Here is a 19,119-nt window from a genome sequence, read left to right on the forward strand (position 1 = left end):
GTCAACCACGAGCCAGTGCCCAGGGATGTACCTGTACCCAGCTCCCCTACGCCTCCGCCTGCCCCACACGATAGCAGGGAGGAGGAACTGATTGTTCCCTCTGCCCCACTGCCTGTCACCACTGACACCGGACCCCGAAGGTCCACTCGTCCCAACCTAGGTAGACCCCCACTTAGGTATAGGGAGACCACTCTTTAAAGGGGGGCTTTATATATTTAGCACACCAGTTTAAAAGTTTTGAATGATAAAAGTGAATCACCTGAAGAAGTAACCAGATTGGCACGTTGATTGAACCGGTCGTTGCCGGCAACTGTTGTCCCCGTAGGGACTGTCTGCAATCCTTGCGTAAGGAACTGCTTACGGACAAGCCCGAGAACTTGCAGGGCAACTACAAACCTAGTGGAATGTAAATAAAAATGTTGTTGGCTTGATTCCGTTACCGCCTCCGGAGAGGCTGATTTGGGAGGATGAGCCTGGAGGAAAGTGATGGCCCAGGCCCGCCACTACCGTAACCGGTGGCGATCCTCCGGGGGTTCAGGGGTCCCCATGGACGCGGGTCCCCTGAAAGAGACAGAACCCGCTCGGGCAGCCTGGTGATGGACTGGGGCAAGGGGTGTCGCCCACTTCTTAGGGGCAGCATCAGGGCCAGGTTGTTTGGGCGGGAGAAGAGCGGAAGCCGTTACCGTTAGCAACGTTTAAGTACCGTACCTCCCGTTATGGGAAGATTGATGCAAATGCTTATGGTTTAATGTTTATTGTGTTTTACCCCTTTTCTACAGTTAACAAAAATAAAACCGGTGATGGACGGGCAGCACGCGGACGGTCTGCATTCTACTAAGGGGGAATGTGGCGCCCTGGACAAGCCAGGACGTCACAGGTACTACAACAACACACCCCACACCCCGGCTAGGCACACCGAAGTCAAACAAAAATCCTTGTTGCCTCCCTCCAGGGGCTGATGTCCACCCCAGGGGGTGGGCCAGGTGGTTGGCCCCGCCCACTGAGGAGTTCACAGTCCTGGAGGCGGGAAAAGGAGTCAGTGAGTAGTGAAGTTGAGCGTTGAGAGGAGTTGAGGAGAGAAGTGAAGTGGTAGTAGAGGAGACTGACCGTGTCCGGGTGCATGACCCGGGCACATACAGCAAGGTTGGCAGACGGTGGTGACCGTCTGCAGGAGAGGCTGATTGGAGTGAACCGTAAGGACCGGGGACGGGCGGTGGCCCGACGGTACCGGATCGGGGAGCAAAGAGAAGCCAGCACCATTCGGCAGGGCTTACGGACCCCGACCAGGCTAGGAGTCGCCGTAAAACTGGTCAAATCCGTTAGCGAAGGGAACCTCCGGGGTTTCCCAGCAGTCAAGACCCGATTGATGGCAACAGCTCACACCTTAGAGGGAAACACAGTCACCGCCAAGGCTACAGTTCCCAGGGCCAGAGCCTGCGGGCAAAAGGGGCTCCCTCAGCCTCCATCCAAGCTGGGGAGCGGGTTACCGGTGGGAAGCCATCGGAACCGTACACGTTACACAGGTGCAGGGAAAGGCAGTCACCGCCAACCTACTGGGAGAAACACCGCAGCCGTCTGTGGGACCCGTCCATCCAGCCGTTTGTTTTACCGGAGACTTTGCATTCATTATTGGCTGAGTGAGTACCACTGTGCCGTGCGGCACCGCGCTGCCCCCGCGACCCTGCACCTCACCAGGCCCCGTAGCCCGCCTGCCATCCATCCCTTCCCCTCACCGGGCCCCGGGACAACCAACCCCCTACCCACGGAGGGGGGAACCAACATCCAAGCTGCTCCCTGTCACCGCTCCCGGGATCCCCGTCCAGAGCAGCGGTGGTGTCACCAATATCCCTAAACCAAACCACCCCCCTTTCACTCACGGGCGAGGAGCGCCGCTCGAGTCCCCGGGATCTGGCCCACCGCTCGAGCCACCACCGAGCAGCGGCAGCCGGACCCGAGCAGTGGGAGAGCGCAGCGTCCCCTCCTCCGCCCGCGACATATACACTGTATATAGCGGGGAAGTCTCTGTATACACTGTATATAGCGGGGAGGTCTCTGTATACACTGTATATAGCGGGGGGGTCTCTGTATACGCTGTATATAGCGGGGGGTCTCTGTATACGCTGTATATAGCGGGGGGTCTCTGTATACACTGTATATAGCGGGGAGGTCTCTGTATACACTGTATATAGCGGGGGTCTCTGTATACGCTGTATATAGTGATGGGGTCTCTGTATACGCTGTATATAGAGGGGGGGTCTCTGTATACGCTGTATATAGCGGGGGGTCTCTGTATACGCTGTATATAGCGGGGGGTCTCTGTATACGCTGTATATAGCGGGGAGGTCTCTGTATACACTGTATATAGCGGGGAGGTCTCTGTATACACTGTATATAGCGGGGGGTCTCTGTATACACTGTATATAGCGGGGAGGTCTCTGTATACGCTGTATATAGCGGGGGGGTCTCTGTATACGCTGTATATAGCGGGGGGGTCTCTGTATACGCTGTATATAGCGGGGAGGTCTCTGTATACACTGTATATAGCGGGGAGGTCTCTGTATACGCTGTATATAGCGGGGAGGTCTCTGTATACGCTGTATATAGCGGGGGGGTCTCTGTATACGCTGTATATAGCGGGGAGGTCTCTGTATACGCTGTATATAGCGGGGGGTCTCTGTATACGCTGTATATAGCGGGGGGTCTCTGTATACGCTGTATATAGCGGGGGGTCTCTGTATACACTGTATATAGCGGGGAGGTCTCTGTATACACTGTATATAGCGGGGGGTCTCTGTATACGCTGTATATAGCGGGGGGGTCTCTGTATACGCTGTATATAGTGATGGGGGTCTCTGTATACACTGTATATAGCGGGGAGGTCTCTGTATACACTGTATATAGTGATGGGGGTCTCTGTATACGCTGTATATAGCGGGGGGGGTCTCTGTATACGCTGTATATAGCGGGGAGGTCTCTGTATACGCTGTATATAGCGGGGAGGTCTCTGTATACGCTGTATATAGTGGGGGGTCTCTGTATACGCTGTATATAGCGGGGGGGTCTCTGTATACACTGTATATAGCGGGGAGGTCTCTGTATACACTGTATATAGCGGGGGGTCTCTGTATACGCTGTATATAGTGATGGGGTCTCTATATACGCTGTATATAGTGATGGGGTCTCTGTATACGCTGTATATAGTGATGGGGGTCTCTGTATACGCTGTATATAGCGGGGAGGTCTCTGTATACGCTGTATATAGCGGGGAGGTCTCTGTATACGCTGTATATAGCGGGGAGGTCTCTGTATACGCTGTATATAGTGATGGGGTCTCTGTATACACTGTATATAGCGGGGAGGTCTCTGTATACGCTGTATATAGCGGGGGGGTCTCTGTATACGCTGTATATAGCGGGGGGTCTCTGTATACGCTGTATATAGTGATGGGGGTCTCTGTATACGCTGTATATAGTGATGGGGTCTCTGTATACGCTGTATATAGTGATGGGGGTCTCTGTATACGCTGTATATAGCGGGGGGGTCTCTGTATACGCTGTATATAGCGGGGAGGTCTCTGTATACACTGTATATAGTGGGGGGTCTCTGTATACGCTGTATATAGCGGGGGGGTCTCTGTATACGCTGTATATAGGGATGGGGGTCTCTGTATACGCTGTATATAGTGATGGGGTCTCTGTATACGCTGTATATAGTGATGGGGGTCTCTGTATACGCTGTATATAGCGGGGGGTCTCTGTATACGCTGTATATAGCGGGGAGGTCTCTGTATACGCTGTATATAGTGATGGGGGTCTCTGTATACGCTGTATATAGTGGGGAGGTCTCTGTATACGCTGTATATAGTGATGGGGGTCTCTGTATATGCTGTATATAGCGGGGAGGTCTCTGTATACGCTGTATATAGTGGGGAGGTCTCTGTATACGCTGTATATAGTGATGGGGGTCTCTGTATACGCTGTATATAGTGATGGGGTCTCTGTATACGCTGTATATAGCGGGGGGGGGTCTCTGTATACGCTGTATATAGCGGGGAGGTCTCTGTATACGCTGTATATAGTGATGGGGGTCTCTGTATACGCTGTATATAGTGGGGAGGTCTCTGTATACGCTGTATATAGTGATGGGGGTCTCTGTATACGCTGTATATAGCGGGGGGTCTCTGTATACGCTGTATATAGTGGGGAGGTCTCTGTATACGCTGTATATAGCGGGGGGTCTCTATACGCTGTATATAGTGATGGGGGTCTCTGTATACGCTGTATATAGTGATGGGGGTCTCTGTATACGCTGTATATAGCGGGGAGGTCTCTGTATACGCTGTATATAGCGGGGGGTCTCTGTATACACTGTATATAGTGATGGGGGTCTCTGTATACGCTGTATATAGTGATGGGGGTCTCTGTATACGCTGTATATAGAGGGGGGGTCTCTGTATACGCTGTATATAGGGATGGGGGTCTCTGTATACGCTGTATATAGTGATGGGGGTCTCTGTATACGCTGTATATAGAGGGGGGTCTCTGTATACGCTGTATATAGCGGGGGGGTCTCTGTATACGCTGTATATAGCGGGGGGGGTCTCTGTATACGCTGTATATAGCGGGGGGGTCTCTGTATACGCTGTATATAGTGATGGGGGTCTCTGTATACGCTGTATATAGAGGGGGGGTCTCTGTATACGCTGTATATAGCGGGGGGGTCTCTGTATACGCTGTATATAGCGGGGAGGTCTCTGTATACGCTGTATATAGTGATGGGGTCTCTGTATACGCTGTATATAGCGGGGGGTCTCTGTATACACTGTATATAGCGGGGGGTCTCTGTATACACTGTATATAGCGGGGGGTCTCTGTATACGCTGTATATAGTGATGGGGGGTCTCTGTATACGCTGTATATAGCGGGGGGGTCTCTGTATACGCTGTATATAGTGGGGAGGTCTCTGTATACGCTGTATATAGTGATGGGGTCTCTGTATACGCTGTATATAGTGATGGGGGTCTCTGTATACGCTGTATATAGTGATGGGGGTCTCTGTATATGCTGTATATAGCGGGGAGGTCTCTGTATACGCTGTATATAGTGATGGGGGTCTCTGTATACGCTGTATATAGTGATGGGGGTCTCTGTATACGCTGTATATAGCGGGGAGGTCTCTGTATACGCTGTATATAGTGATGGGGGTCTCTGTATACGCTGTATATAGTGATGGGGTCTCTGTATACGCTGTATATAGTGATGGGGGTCTCTGTATACGCTGTATATAGTGATGGGGGTCTCTGTATACGCTGTATATAGTGATGGGGTCTCTGTATACGCTGTATATAGTGATGGGGGTCTCTGTATACGCTGTATATAGTGATGGGGGTCTCTGTATACGCTGTATATAGTGATGGGGTCTCTGTATACGCTGTATATAGTGATGGGGGTCTCTGTATACGCTGTATATAGCGGGGGGGTCTCTGTATACGCTGTATATAGTGATGGGGGTCACTGTATACGCTGTACATAGCGGGGAGGTCTCTGTATACGCTGTATATAGAGGGGTGGTCTCTGTATACGCTGTACATAGCGGGGAGGTCTCTGTATACGCTGTATATAGTGATGGGGGTCTCTGTATATAGCGGGGAGGTCTCTGTATACGCTGTATATAGCGGGGAGGTCTCTGTATACGCTGTATATAGTGATGGGGGGGGTCTCTGTATACACTGTATATAGCGGGGGGTCTCTGTATACGCTGTATATAGCGGGGGGTCTCTGTATACGCTATATATAGCGGGGAGGTCTCTGTATACGCTGTATATAGTGATGGGGGTCTCTGTATACGCTGTATATAGCGGGGGGTCTCTGTATACGCTGTATATAGCGGGGGGGGTCTCTGTATACGCTGTATATAGTGATGGGGTCTCTGTATACGCTGTATATAGTGATGGGGTCTCTGTATACGCTGTATATAGTGATGGGGTCTCTGTATACGCTGTATATAGAGGGGGGGTCTCTGTATACGCTGTATATAGCGGGGGGTCTCTGTATACGCTGTATATAGCGGGGGTCTCTGTATACGCTGTATATAGCGGGGAGGTCTCTGTATACACTGTATATAGCGGGGAGGTCTCTGTATACGCTGTATATAGTGATGGGGGTCTCTGTATACGCTGTATATAGTGATGGGGGTCTCTGTATACGCTGTATATAGTGATGGGGGTCTCTGTATACGCTGTATATAGTGATGGGGGTCTCTGTATACGCTGTATATAGCGGGGGGGGTCTCTGTATACGCTGTATATAGCGGGGAGGTCTCTGTATACGCTGTATATAGTGATGGGGGTCTCTGTATACACTGTATATAGTGATGGGGGTCTCTGTATACGCTGTATATAGTGATGGGGGTCTCTGTATACGCTGTATATAGCGGGGAGGTCTCTGTATACGCTGTATATAGTGATGGGGGTCTCTGTATACGCTGTATATAGTGATGGGGGTCTCTGTATACGCTGTATATAGCGGGGGGGGTCTCTGTATACGCTGTATATAGCGGGGAGGTCTCTGTATACGCTGTATATAGTGATGGGGGTCTCTGTATACACTGTATATAGTGATGGGGGTCTCTGTATACGCTGTATATAGTGATGGGGGTCTCTGTATACGCTGTATATAGCGGGGAGGTCTCTGTATACGCTGTATATAGTGATGGGGGTCTCTGTATACGCTGTATATAGTGATGGGGGTCTCTGTATACGCTGTATATAGTGATGGGGGTCTCTGTATACGCTGTATATAGTGATGGGGGTCTCTGTATACGCTGTATATAGTGATGGGGGTCTCTGTATACGCTGTATATAGCGGGGGGGTCTCTGTATACGCTGTATATAGTGGGGAGGTCTCTGTATACGCTGTACATAGCGGGGGGTCTCTGTATACGCTGTATATAGCGGGGGGGTCTCTGTATACGCTGTATATAGTGATGGGGGTCTCTGTATACGCTGTATATAGCGGGGGGGTCTCTGTATACGCTGTATATAGCGGGGGGGTCTCTGTATATGCTGTATATAGCGGGGAGGTCTCTGTATACGCTGTATATAGTGATGGGGGTCTCTGTATACGCTATATATAGCGGGGAGGTCTCTGTATACGCTGTATATAGTGATGGGGTCTCTGTATACGCTGTATATAGTGATGGAGGTCTCTGTATACGCTGTATATAGTGATGGGGGTCTCTGTATACGCTGTATATAGCGATGGGGGTCTCTGTATACGCTGTATATAGCGGGGGGGTCTCTGTATACGCTGTATATAGCGGGGGGGTCTCTGTATACGCTGTATATAGTGATGGGGGTCTCTGTATACGCTGTATATAGTGATGGGGGTCTCTGTATACGCTGTATATAGCGATGGGGGTCTCTGTATACGCTGTATATAGCGGGGGGGTCTCTGTATACGCTGTATATAGCGGGGGGGTCTCTGTATATGCTGTATATAGCGGGGGGGGTCTCTGTATACGCTGTATATAGCGGGGGGGTCTCTGTATACGCTGTATATAGCGGGGAGGTCTCTGTATACGCTGTATATAGCGGGGAGGTCTCTGTATACGCTGTATATAGTGATGGGGGTCTCTGTATACGCTGTATATAGTGATGGGGGTCTCTGTATACGCTGTATATAGCGGGGGGTCTCTGTATACGCTGTATATAGTGATGGGGGTCTCTGTATACGCTGTATATAGTGATGGGGTCTCTGTATACGCTGTATATAGTGATGGGGGTCTCTGTATACGCTGTATATAGTGATGGGGTCTCTGTATACGCTGTATATAGTGATGGGGGTCTCTGTATACGCTGTATATAGCGGGGGGGTCTCTGTATACGCTGTATATAGCGGGGGGGTCTCTGTATATGCTGTATATAGCGGGGGGGGTCTCTGTATACGCTGTATATAGCGGGGGGGTCTCTGTATACGCTGTATATAGCGGGGGGGTCTCTGTATACGCTGTATATAGCGGGGGGGTCTCTGTATACGCTGTATATAGCGGGGGGGTCTCTGTATACGCTCCAACCTCTACTACCAGCTACCGCCCCATATCACTACTCCCACTTGCCTCAAAACTCCTGGAACAGCACGTCCACGCTGAACTTTCCTCCCACCTCTCCTCTAACTCTCTCTTTGACAACCTACAGTCCGGCTTCCGTCCACATCACTCCACCGAAACTGCCCTGACTAAAATCACAAATGACTTGCTTACTGCCAAAGCGAACAAGCACTTCTCTATACTCCTACTCCTAGACCTGTCCTCAGCCTTCGATACCGTTGACCACTCCCTCCTATTACAGACCCTCTCTTCCCTTGGTGTCAGAGATCTCGCCCTCTCTTGGATCTCTTCATACCTCTCAAATCGCACTTTTAGTGTCTCCCACTCCCACACAACCTCTTCATCCCACCATCTCTCTGTTGGCATCCCTCAAGGCTCTGTCCTAGGACCCCTACTTTTCTCTATCTACACATTTGGCCTGGGACAACTCATAAAGTCCCATGGCTTTCAGTACCACCTATATGCCGACGACACCCAGATCTACCTCTCTGGCCCAGATGCCACATCTCTGCTGTCCAAAATCCCGAAATGTCTATCTGCTATATCCTCCTTCTTCTCCTCTCGCTTCCTAAAGCTCAATGTGGCCAAAACTGAACTAATCATCTTTCCTCCGTCTCACCTACACTCTCCACCTGATCTATCTATTACAATAAATAACACCACGCTCGCGCCAGTACCCAAAGTTCGCTGCCTCGGAGTGACCTTTGACTCTGCCTTATCCTTCATACCACACATCCAATCCCTCACCACCTCCTGCCGTCTTCAACTCAAAAATATTTCCAGAATCCGCCCTTTCCTCAATCTGCAATCTACTAAAATGCTAGTGCATGCCCTCATAATCTCCCGCCTCGACTACTGCAACATCCTCCTATGTGGCCTCCCTGCCAACACGCTCGCCCCTCTCCAGTCCATCCTTAACTCTGCTGCCCGACTTATCCACCTCTCTCCTCAATACCACCCCGCTTCTCCTCTCTGCATGTCCCTCCACTGGCTTCCAATCTTCCACCGTATCCAATTCAAACTTCTAACACTGACCTACAAAGCTGTGCATAATCTGTCTCCTCCGTACATCTCCGAACTAATCCCCCACTACACTCCAACACGTCACCTCCGGTCCTCCCAAGATCTCCTCCTCTCCTCCTCTCTCATTCGCTCCTCACACACCCGACTCCAAGACTTCTCCCGAGCATCCCCAGTCTTCTGGAACTCGCTGCCTCAACACGTCAGACTATCCCCTACCCTTGCAAACTTCAAAAGGAACCTGAAAACTCATCTGTTCAGAAATGCCTACAATCTACAATGAACTCGCTGCCGCCCGACCACCGTGCGGAGCTGCCGTCCGACCGCCGTGCGGAGCTGCCGCCCGACCACCGTGCGGAGCTGCCGCCCGACCACCGTGCGGAGCTGCCGCCCGACCACCGTGCGGAGCTGCCGCCCGACCACCGTGCGGAGCTGCCGCCCGACCACCGTGCGGAGCTGCCGCCCGACCACCGTGCGGAGCTGCCGCCCGACCACCGTGCGGAGCTGCCGCCCGACCACCGTGCGGAGCTGCCGCCCGACCACCGTGCGGAGCTGCCGCCCGACCACCGTGCGGAGCTGCCGCCTGACCTACACCCCACCTATTGTCTCCTCCCCATAATCCTATAGAATGTAAGCCCGCAAGGGTAGGGCCCTCTTCCCTCTGTACTAGTCTGTCTACTGTAACTTGTATACGTATTTTGTATGTAACCCCCTTATGTACAGCACCATGGAATTAATGGTGCTCTATAAATAAATAATAATAATAATAATAATAATATATAGTGATGGGGTCTCTGTATACGCTGTATATAGTGATGGGGTCTCTGTATACGCTGTATATAGTGATGGGGGTCTCTGTATACGCTGTATATAGCGGGGGGGTCTCTGTATACGCTGTATATAGCGGGGGGGTCTCTGTATATGCTGTATATAGCGGGGAGGTCTCTGTATACGCTGTATATAGTGATGGGGGTCTCTGTATACGCTGTATATAGCGGGGGGGGTCTCTGTATACGCTGTATATAGTGATGGGGTCTCTGTATACGCTGTATATAGCGGGGGGTCTCTGTATACGCTGTATATAGCGGGGAGGTCTCTGTATACGCTGTATATAGTGATGGGGGTCTCTGTATACGCTGTATATAGCGGGGAGGTCTCTGTATACGCTGTATATAGCGATGGGGGTCTCTGTATACGCTGTATATAGGGGGCACATATTTATGGTCGGGGGGTGTTTACTTCCCGCAGTAGGGGCGGAGGCTGACGTTTCGCAGTGCAGTGGGCGTGTCTCTGGCCGCGGACTGATCCTGGCTGTGCTCCGCCGCACACTATATAAGTCCCTGTCAGCCGGAACTGCCTCTCTTCATTCCGCCGCCGGAGATCAGTGTCGCGCAGGCTGCAGCAGACAAGGTACCGGCCGCTCCGGGGGCTGCTCCTCGGGGGGCGCACTGTGCGGGGGGTGGGGAGGGTCGGCGCTCAGTATCGGGGCGCTGCTCGCATGTCGGGGCGCTGCGGTCGTTCAGCTCAGGCTCCTCCTCCTGGAACCTTCTAGACTCCGGGGCACGTGGTTCAGCCGGTAATGAGGGCGCCGCCATTTTCTCACGTGACGTCACTGCAGCTGTAAGGACCGGAGCCGAGACTGAGGGGTCTGCGAGGTGTGAGCCCGGGGGGATGGGGGTCCTGTGCCCGGGGGGATGGGGGGTCCTGTGCCCGGGAGGTCGGGGGGATGGGGGTCCTGTGCCCGGGGGGATGGGGGGTCCTGTGCCCGGGGGGATGGGGGGTCCTGTGCCCGGTAAGTCGGGGGGGATGGGGGGGGTCCTGTGCCCGGTAAGTCGGGGGGGATGGGGGGTCCTGTGCCCGGTAAGTCGGGGGGGATGGGGGGGGGGGTCCTGTGCCCGGTAAGTCGGGGGGGGTCCTGTGCCCGGTAAGTCGGGGGGGATGGGGGGGGTCCTGTGCCCGGTAAGTCGGGGGGAATGGGGGGGGGTCCTGTGCCCGGTAAGTCGGGGGGGATGGGGGGTTGTCCTGTGCCCGGTAAGTCGGGGGGGATGGGGGGTTGTCCTGTGCCCGGTAAGTCGGGGGGGATGGGGGGGGGTCCTGTGCCCGGTAAGTCGGGGGGGATGGGGGGGGGGGTCCTGTGCCCGGTAAGTCGGGGGGGATGGGGGGGGGGGGTCCTGTGCCCGGTAAGTCGGGGGGGATGGGGGGTTGTCCTGTGCCCGGTAAGTCGGGGGGGATGGGGGGGTCCTGTGCCCGGTAAGTCGGGGGGGGATGGGGGGGGTCCTGTGCCCGGGCTACCGGAGATGGGGTGTAAGGGCGGGACCCCTTCTGTTGGCGGTGCCCGTGTTTTGCCTCTCGGGGTTGGGGCTCTGGGTGTTAGTGATGGTGGTTTGTGTCTTCCAGATGCCAGAAGAAATCCATCATGGCGAGGAGGATGTGGAGACTTTCGCCTTCCAGGCCGAGATCGCGCAGCTCATGTCTCTGATCATTAACACCTTCTATTCCAACAAGGAAATCTTCCTGCGGGAGCTGATCTCCAACGCCTCTGACGTGAGTGTCGCTGATGGTGTGTGTGCGGGTTCTCTGGCGGCGCTGTGTGTGTGCGCGTTCTCTGGCGGCGCTGTGTGTGTGTGCGCGTTCTCTGGCGGCGCTGTGTGTGTGTGCGCGTTCTCTGGCGGCGCTGTGTGTGTGCGCGCGTTCTCTGGCGGCGCTGTGTGTGTCTGCGCGTTCTCTGGCGGCGCTGTGTGTGTGTGCGCGTTCTCTGGCGGCGCTGTGTGTGTGCGCGCGTTCTCTGGCGGCGCTGTGTGTGTGTGCGCGTTCTCTGGCGGCGCTGTGTGTGTGTGCGCGTTCTCTGGCGGCTCTGTGTGTGCGCGCGTTCTCTGGCGGCGCTGTGTGTGCGCGCGTTCTCTGGCGGCGCTGTGTGTGCGCGCGTTCTCTGGCGGCGCTGTGTGTGTGCGCGTTCTCTGGCGGCGCTGTGTGTGCGCGCGTTCTCTGGCGGCGCTGTGTGTGTGCGCGTTCTCTGGCGGCGCTGTGTGTGTGCGCGTTCTCTGGCGGCGCTGTGTGTGTGCGCGTTCTCTGGCGGCGCTGTGTGTGTGCGCGTTCTCTGGCGGCGCTGTGTGTGCGCGTTCTCTGGCGGCGCTGTGTGTGCGCGTTCTCTGGCGGCGCTGTGTGTGTGCGCGTTCTCTGGCGGCGCTGTGTGTGTGCGCGTTCTCTGGCGGCGCTGTGTGTGTGCGCGTTCTCTGGCGGCGCTGTGTGTGCGCGTTCTCTGGCGGCGCTGTGTGTGTGCGCGTTCTCTGGCGGCGCTGTGTGTGTGCGCGTTCTCTGGCGGCGCTGTGTGTGTGCGCGTTCTCTGGCGGCGCTGTGTGTGTGCGCGTTCTCTGGCGGCGCTGTGTGTGCGCGCGTTCTCTGGCGGCGCTGTGTGTGCGCGCGTTCTCTGGCGGCGCTGTGTGTGGCGGTTTGCGGCTAATGATAATGGCGCCTGCTCCTCTCTCAGGCCCTGGATAAGATCCGCTATGAGAGTCTCACCGACCCGTGTAAGCTGGACAGCGGCAAAGACCTGAAGATCGATTGTATCCCCAACAAGCTGGAGCGCACCCTCACCCTGATAGACACCGGCATCGGCATGACCAAGGCCGACCTCATCAACAACCTGGGGACCATCGCCAAGTCCGGGACCAAGGCCTTCATGGAGGCGCTGCAGGTGAGTTCTCGTGGGACGCACGCGGGGCGCGGCATTGTCGGGGTGCGGACCCTCTGACCTCCTCCTCTCCTCAGGCGGGAGCGGACATCTCGATGATCGGGCAGTTCGGTGTCGGCTTCTATTCGGCTTATCTGGTGGCGGAAAAGGTTGTGGTGATCACCAAGCATAACGACGACGAGCAGTACGCCTGGGAGTCCTCCGCCGGGGGCTCGTTCACCGTCAAGATTGACCATGGTGGGTAGCGGGGCCCTGGCTGAGGTGGGGTCTCTGTAGCGGGGGCTGCAGCCTTTTCTCATGTGCTGTCAGTATTTGTAGCCCCCTCACTGTAGACCCCAATATCCGGGTCTCGCACATGTTGGCCTCTACTGCTGCCCCTCCAGGCGCGGGCCTCTGTGACCATAATCCCTGACCCCTCCTCTGCCCTCCTCAGGTGAGCCCATCGGCCGCGGCACCAAAGTCATCCTGCACCTGAAGGAGGACCAGACGGAGTACCTGGAGGAGAAGCGGGTGAAGGAGGTGGTGAAGAAGCACTCGCAGTTCATCGGGTACCCCATCACCCTCTATGTGAGTACCGGCAGCTGCGGACCCCCCGAGGGGTGCCATGGTGACAGATCTCATTCCTTCCACCTCCTTATTGGGGTGTCTTGAGTTCCAGGGTTCAGAGCTGACAATTAACCCCTTGTGTCCTTACAGTTGGAGAAGGAACGCGAGAAGGAGATCAGCGATGATGAGGCCGAGGAGGAAGAAAAGGAGGAAGAGAAGAAGGATGAAGGCGAGGAGGAAAAGCCCAAAATTGAAGACGTGGGTTCTGACGAGGAGGAAGAGGGGAAAGACAAGAAGAAAAAGACCAGGAAAATCAAGGAGAAGTACATTGACCAAGAGGAGCTGAACAAGACCAAGCCCATCTGGACCCGCAACCCCGACGACATCAGCCAGGAGGAGTACGGCGAATTCTACAAGAGCCTGACCAACGACTGGGAGGACCACCTGGCCGTGAAGGTGAGGAAGGGGCCGGGGCTGACGTGCCGGGGCTGACGTGCCGGGGCTGACGTGCCGGGGCTGACGTGCCGGGGCTGACGTGCCGGGGCTGACGTGCCGGGGCTGACGTGCCGGGGCTGACGTGCCGGGGCTGACGTGCCGGGGCTGACGTGCCGGGGCTGACGTGCCGGGCCGTGGGGGGTGGTGGCCGGGGCTGTGCTGGGCCGTGGGGGGTGGTGGCCGGGGCTGTGCTGAGCCGTGTGGGGTGGTGGCTGGGGCTGTGCTGAGCCGTGTGGGGTGGTGGCCGGGGCTGTGCTGAGCCGTGTGGGGTGGTGGCCGGGGCTGACGTGCTGGGGTTGTGCTGAGCCGTGGGGGGTGGTGGCCGGGGCTGTGTTGGGCCGGGGTTGTGCTGAGCCGTGGGGGGTGGTGGCCGGGGTTGTGCTGAGCCGTGGGGGGTGGTGGCCGGGGCTGTGGTGGCCGGGGCTGTGTTGGGCCGGGGCTGATGTGCTGGGGTTGTGCTGAGCCGTGGGGTGGGTGGTGGCCGGGGCTGTGCTGAGCCGTGGGGGGTGGTGGCCGGGGTTGTGCTGAGCCGTGGGGGGTGGTGGCCGGGGCTGTGGTGGCCGGGGCTGTGTTGGGCCGGGGCTGATGTGCTGGGGTTGTGCTGAGCCGTGGGGTGGGTGGTGGCCGGGGCTGTGCTGAGCCGTGGGGGCTGGTGGCCGGGGTTGTGCTGAGCCGTGGGGGCTGGTGGCCGGGGCTGTGCTGAGCCGTGGGGGGTGGTGGCCGGGGCTGTGTTGGGCCGGGGCTGACGTGCCGCTCTTTCCTGCAGCACTTCTCTGTAGAGGGGCAGCTGGAGTTTCGGGCGCTGCTCTTCATCCCGCGCCGCGCTCCTTTTGATCTGTTCGAGAACAAGAAGAAGAAGAATAACATCAAGCTGTACGTGAGGCGCGTCTTCATCATGGACAGCTGCGACGAGCTGATCCCGGAGTACCTGAGTAAGTGGAGCTGCGGCCCAACAAGTGTCCACCACAACTCCCAGCATGCCCAGGCCGCCAGGCGCTGGGAGCTGTGGTCTCGGCTTCACTGATACTTATGAGTTTCCTCTCAGATTTTATCCGCGGGGTGGTGGACTCCGAGGATCTGCCCCTGAACATCTCCAGAGAAATGCTGCAGCAGAGCAAGATCCTGAAGGTCATCCGCAAGAACATCGTCAAGAAGTGTCTGGAGCTGTTCTCTGAGCTGGCCGAGGACAAGGAGAACTACAAGAAGTTCTACGAGGCCTTCTCCAAGAATCTGAAGGTGGGGGGCGCCTGCCAGTGACTGCCGCCTACAGCAGCACCCACAATGTGCAGCTCACTGACTGTCTTGTCTTTCCTCAGCTTGGGATCCATGAAGACTCCACCAACAGGAAGAAGCTGTCGGAGCTGCTGCGGTATCACACCTCCCAGACCGGAGACGAGATGGCGTCACTGACAGAGTACGTATCCCGCATGAAGGAGAACCAGAAGAGCATCTACTACATCACCGGTGAGTGGTGGCCCCCCACTATCTGCCCCACGGCCCCCCTAGGTTTACCGGCTGCTGACTGTCCTCTTCCCACAGGTGAGAGCAAGGAGCAGGTGGCCAACTCTGCCTTCGTGGAGCGTGTTAGGAAGCGCGGCTTCGAGGTGGTCTACATGACAGAGCCCATCGACGAGTACTGCGTCCAGCAGCTGAAGGAGTTTGACGGGAAGACCCTGGTGTCCGTCACCAAAGAGGGGCTGGAGCTGCCCGAGGATGAGGACGAGAAGAAGAAGATGGAGGAGAACAAGACCAAGTTCGAGAGTCTGTGCAAACTGATGAAGGAAATACTGGACAAGAAGGTGGAGAAGGTGAGGAGCGAGGCCATCGGGGCCCTAAGAGCAGATGGTTGGGGGGGGGGGCCTGGTATTGGCCCATAGACTAATGCGCTCCATGTAACGTTCATGACTAGCTGCCCCAAGGGATGGTGCGATTTAGGGGGTGTAGCGGGGGCTATGTTGCTGCCTCTAGGGGGCGATCTTCACGCTGTAGTAATCGGCTCCCTGGGGGGGTAGGGGCACAATCACCCTCGTCTCGTGCCTGCTCACCCTATCATGGGCCGCCTGCCACTAATGAGATCCATCCTGACAGGTGACCGTGTCCAACCGCCTGGTGTCCTCCCCCTGCTGCATCGTCACCAGCACCTACGGCTGGACGGCAAACATGGAGCGGATCATGAAGGCGCAGGCCCTGCGCGACAACTCCACCATGGGTTACATGATGGCCAAAAAACACCTAGAGGTCAACCCAGAGCATCCAATCGTGGAGACGCTGCGGCAGAAGGCCGACGCCGACAAGAACGACAAAGCCGTGAAGGACCTGGTGGTGCTGCTGTTCGAGACGGCGCTCCTGTCCTCCGGCTTCTCCCTGGACGACCCCCAGACACATTCTAACAGGATCTACAGGATGATCAAGCTGGGCCTAGGTAAAGAAGACCCCCGATCACCTGCCTGCATGGCGGGGTGCTGGTCCCGCTGCGTCCCACCCTGCTGACCTCTCTCTCTTCTCAGGTATCGATGATGACGACTCTGCGGTGGAGGAGTCGGCCGCTCCGGTCCCAGATGATATCCCCCCTCTGGAAGGAGAAGAGGACGCTTCTCGTATGGAGGAGGTGGATTAGTGCCCCCCGAGCCTGGGGAGTCTCTGGACTGTACACTATTGGGGTCTCCCCCCTCCTGGCATGTTATTGGGTGAGGAAGCTTCAGACCAGACGAGTCCCCGCCCCTGGTTATTGCACTGTGGGACCCCGCTGTCCGGTGCCCCCTATACTGTAGTATAACCCGCTTCTCCCACCATCGGACGGCCTGATCCGCGCCCGTACCGCTGCGTTGTCCGTCAGCTTGTCGCCCCTCGCCCGTGCAGCGCCCTCAGGAATGTCTTGACTATCGGCCGTCGCCTCAGTTGTGTTTCGTGAGTTTATTTTTATGATTTATGTCATGCAGAATAAAGTCTTTTTACAACAGAAGCGCGGACCAATCACATGACCTGCGAGATCGGGGCGACTGACACCGCTAATGGGGGGATCACCACTGCAGGTGGGTGGGGGGAAGACACTGCTGGCTGGTCACATGACCTGTGAGATCGGGGAGACTGACACCACTAATGGGGAGATCACGGGGGTATCACCACTGCAGGTGAGGGGAAGACACTGCTGGCTGGTCACATGACCTGTGAGATCGGGGCGACTGACACCGCTAATGGGGAGATCACGGGGGCATCACCACTGCAGGTGAGGGGAAGACACTGCTGGCTGGTCACATGACCTGTGAGATCGGGGCGACTGACACCGCTAATGGGGGGATCACGGGGGTATCACCACTGCAGGTGAGGGGAAGACACTCCTGGCTGGTCACATGACCTGCGAGATCGGGGCGACTGCACCGCTAATGGGGGGATCACGGGGGTATCACCACTGCAGGTGAGGGGAAGACACTGCTGGCTGGTCACATGACCTGTGAGATCGGGGCGACTGCACCGCTAATGGGGGGATCACGGGGGTATCACCACTGCAGGTGAGGGGAAGACACTGCTGGCTGGTCACATGACCTGTGAGATCGGGGAGACTGACACCGCTAATGGGGGGATCACGGGGGTATCACCACTGCAGGTGAGGGGAAGACACTGCTGGCTGGTCACATGACCTGTGAGATCGGGGAGACTGACACCGCTAATGGGGGGATCACGGGGGTATCACCACTGCAGGTGAGGGGAAGACACTGCTGGCTGGTCACATGACCTGTGAGATCGGGGAGACTGACACCGCTAATGGGGGGATCACGGGGGTATCACCACTGCAGGTGAGGGGAAGACACTGCTGGCTGGTCACATGACCTGTGAGATCGGGGAGACTGACACCGCTAATGGGGGGATCACGGGGGTATCACCACTGCAGGTGAGGGGAAGACACTCCTGGCTGGTCACATGACCTGCGAGATCGGGGCGACTGCACCGCTAATGGGGGGTGGAATCACAGGGGCATCACCACTGCTGGCTGGTCACATGATCTGCAAGACCCGGCGTCTGACGCCACCACCACGGGAAGACTGCCCAATACTACACATCACCTGTTCAAGAGTCTTACAAAGCGCCAGGCTTTGGTTTCTGCCCAGTGGATGGGAATGTTCATGAGCCGGTGCCTCTGATTGGCTGCGCTCTCTGTATAACCCTGCCCACATCACTGATTGGCAGCTTCCTTCCCATGCAGTGTGCAGAGGGCAGCCAATCAGTGGTGGGGGCTAGTCCTGTAGTGATAACGTATAGCAGATTGCTGCACTTTTAGTGGAAGCATTGTTTTATCAGCCGGGAAGGAGAAACTCTGCTGGAATCAAGCTCTCTGCCCCGACCTGCTGCTGATCACTCAGTATACCCCGCTGACAGATTCTTACATGATGGGATTAGCTGCATTTTGCTGCGGCGGCTCCACGCTGCGCTCCTCCCCGGTCACTGCTCCCGTCGGGGTCTCTGTGCAAACTGCCCTCAAAACGGGGTTCAGACGTATGTGGCGACAGGGTCACTGACTATAATGGTGCGGACGGTCACGTGTGCTGTTGTGCGCTATTTTTGGGAGTATACGCTCACTGGAGGCAGCACTCAGGCCCAGTCTGCTAGATTAACACTCGCCTGTCCAGGCCCAAGCGTGAGGCTTCAGCAGCCCCCCTCCGTGATCTGTAACTGTGGGTGCCGGACGTGTAGTCTGTGCAGGGTCTGGCCGTCCTCTATATCGGCATGGTGCGCACAGACACTGCTACGTCCTGTAACCTCTGCAGCGGCGCCTCCTCCTGTAACCTCTGCAGCGGCGCCTCCTCCTGTAACCTCCTGCAGCAGCTTACCCCCCGGCCGCCTCCTATAACCTCTGCAGCGGCGCCCCCCCCCCCGGCCGCCTCCTGTAACCTCTGCAGCGGCGCCTCCCCCGGCCGCCTCCTGTAACCTCTGCAGCGGCACCCCCCCCGGCCGCCTCCTGTAACCTCTGCAGCGGCGCCCCCCGGCCTCCTGTAACCTCTGCAGCGGCGTCGCCTCCTCCTCCTGCAACCTCTGCAGCGGCGTCGCCTCCTCCTCCTGTAACCTCTGCAGCAGCGTCTCCCCGGCCTCTTCCTGTAACCTCTGCAGCAGCTTACCCCCCGGCCGCCTCCTATAACCTCTGCAGTGGCGCCCCCCCCGGCCGCCTCCTGTAACCTCTGCAGCGGCGCCTCCCCCGGCCGCCTCCTGTAACCTCTGCAGCGGCGCCCCCCCGGCCGCCTCCTGTAACCTCTGCAGCGGCGTTGCCT

At 56.7% G+C, this 19,119-nt stretch overlaps 1 protein-coding gene across 1 annotated transcript; it reads left to right on the forward strand.

Annotated features, from left to right (window-relative positions):
• Positions 1-10,428: 10,428 nt before the first annotated feature.
• HSP90AB1 (heat shock protein 90 alpha family class B member 1) lies at positions 10,429-16,820 on the forward strand. Its single transcript, XM_075338959.1, has 12 exons — positions 10,429-10,536; positions 11,524-11,670; positions 12,614-12,820; positions 12,895-13,054; positions 13,251-13,384; positions 13,514-13,819; positions 14,625-14,790; positions 14,904-15,094; positions 15,175-15,322; positions 15,398-15,666; positions 15,947-16,280; positions 16,366-16,820. The coding sequence occupies exons 2-12, from the start codon at positions 11,524-11,526 to the stop codon at positions 16,473-16,475; spliced, it is 2,172 nt and encodes a 723-aa protein (XP_075195074.1). The 5' UTR covers positions 10,429-10,536; the 3' UTR covers positions 16,476-16,820.
• Positions 16,821-19,119: the final 2,299 nt, after the last annotated feature.

This window comes from Anomaloglossus baeobatrachus, chromosome 3 (genome assembly GCF_048569485.1).
Source record: "Anomaloglossus baeobatrachus isolate aAnoBae1 chromosome 3, aAnoBae1.hap1, whole genome shotgun sequence".
In the NCBI taxonomy this organism is placed as follows: Eukaryota; Metazoa; Chordata; class Amphibia; order Anura; family Aromobatidae; genus Anomaloglossus; species Anomaloglossus baeobatrachus.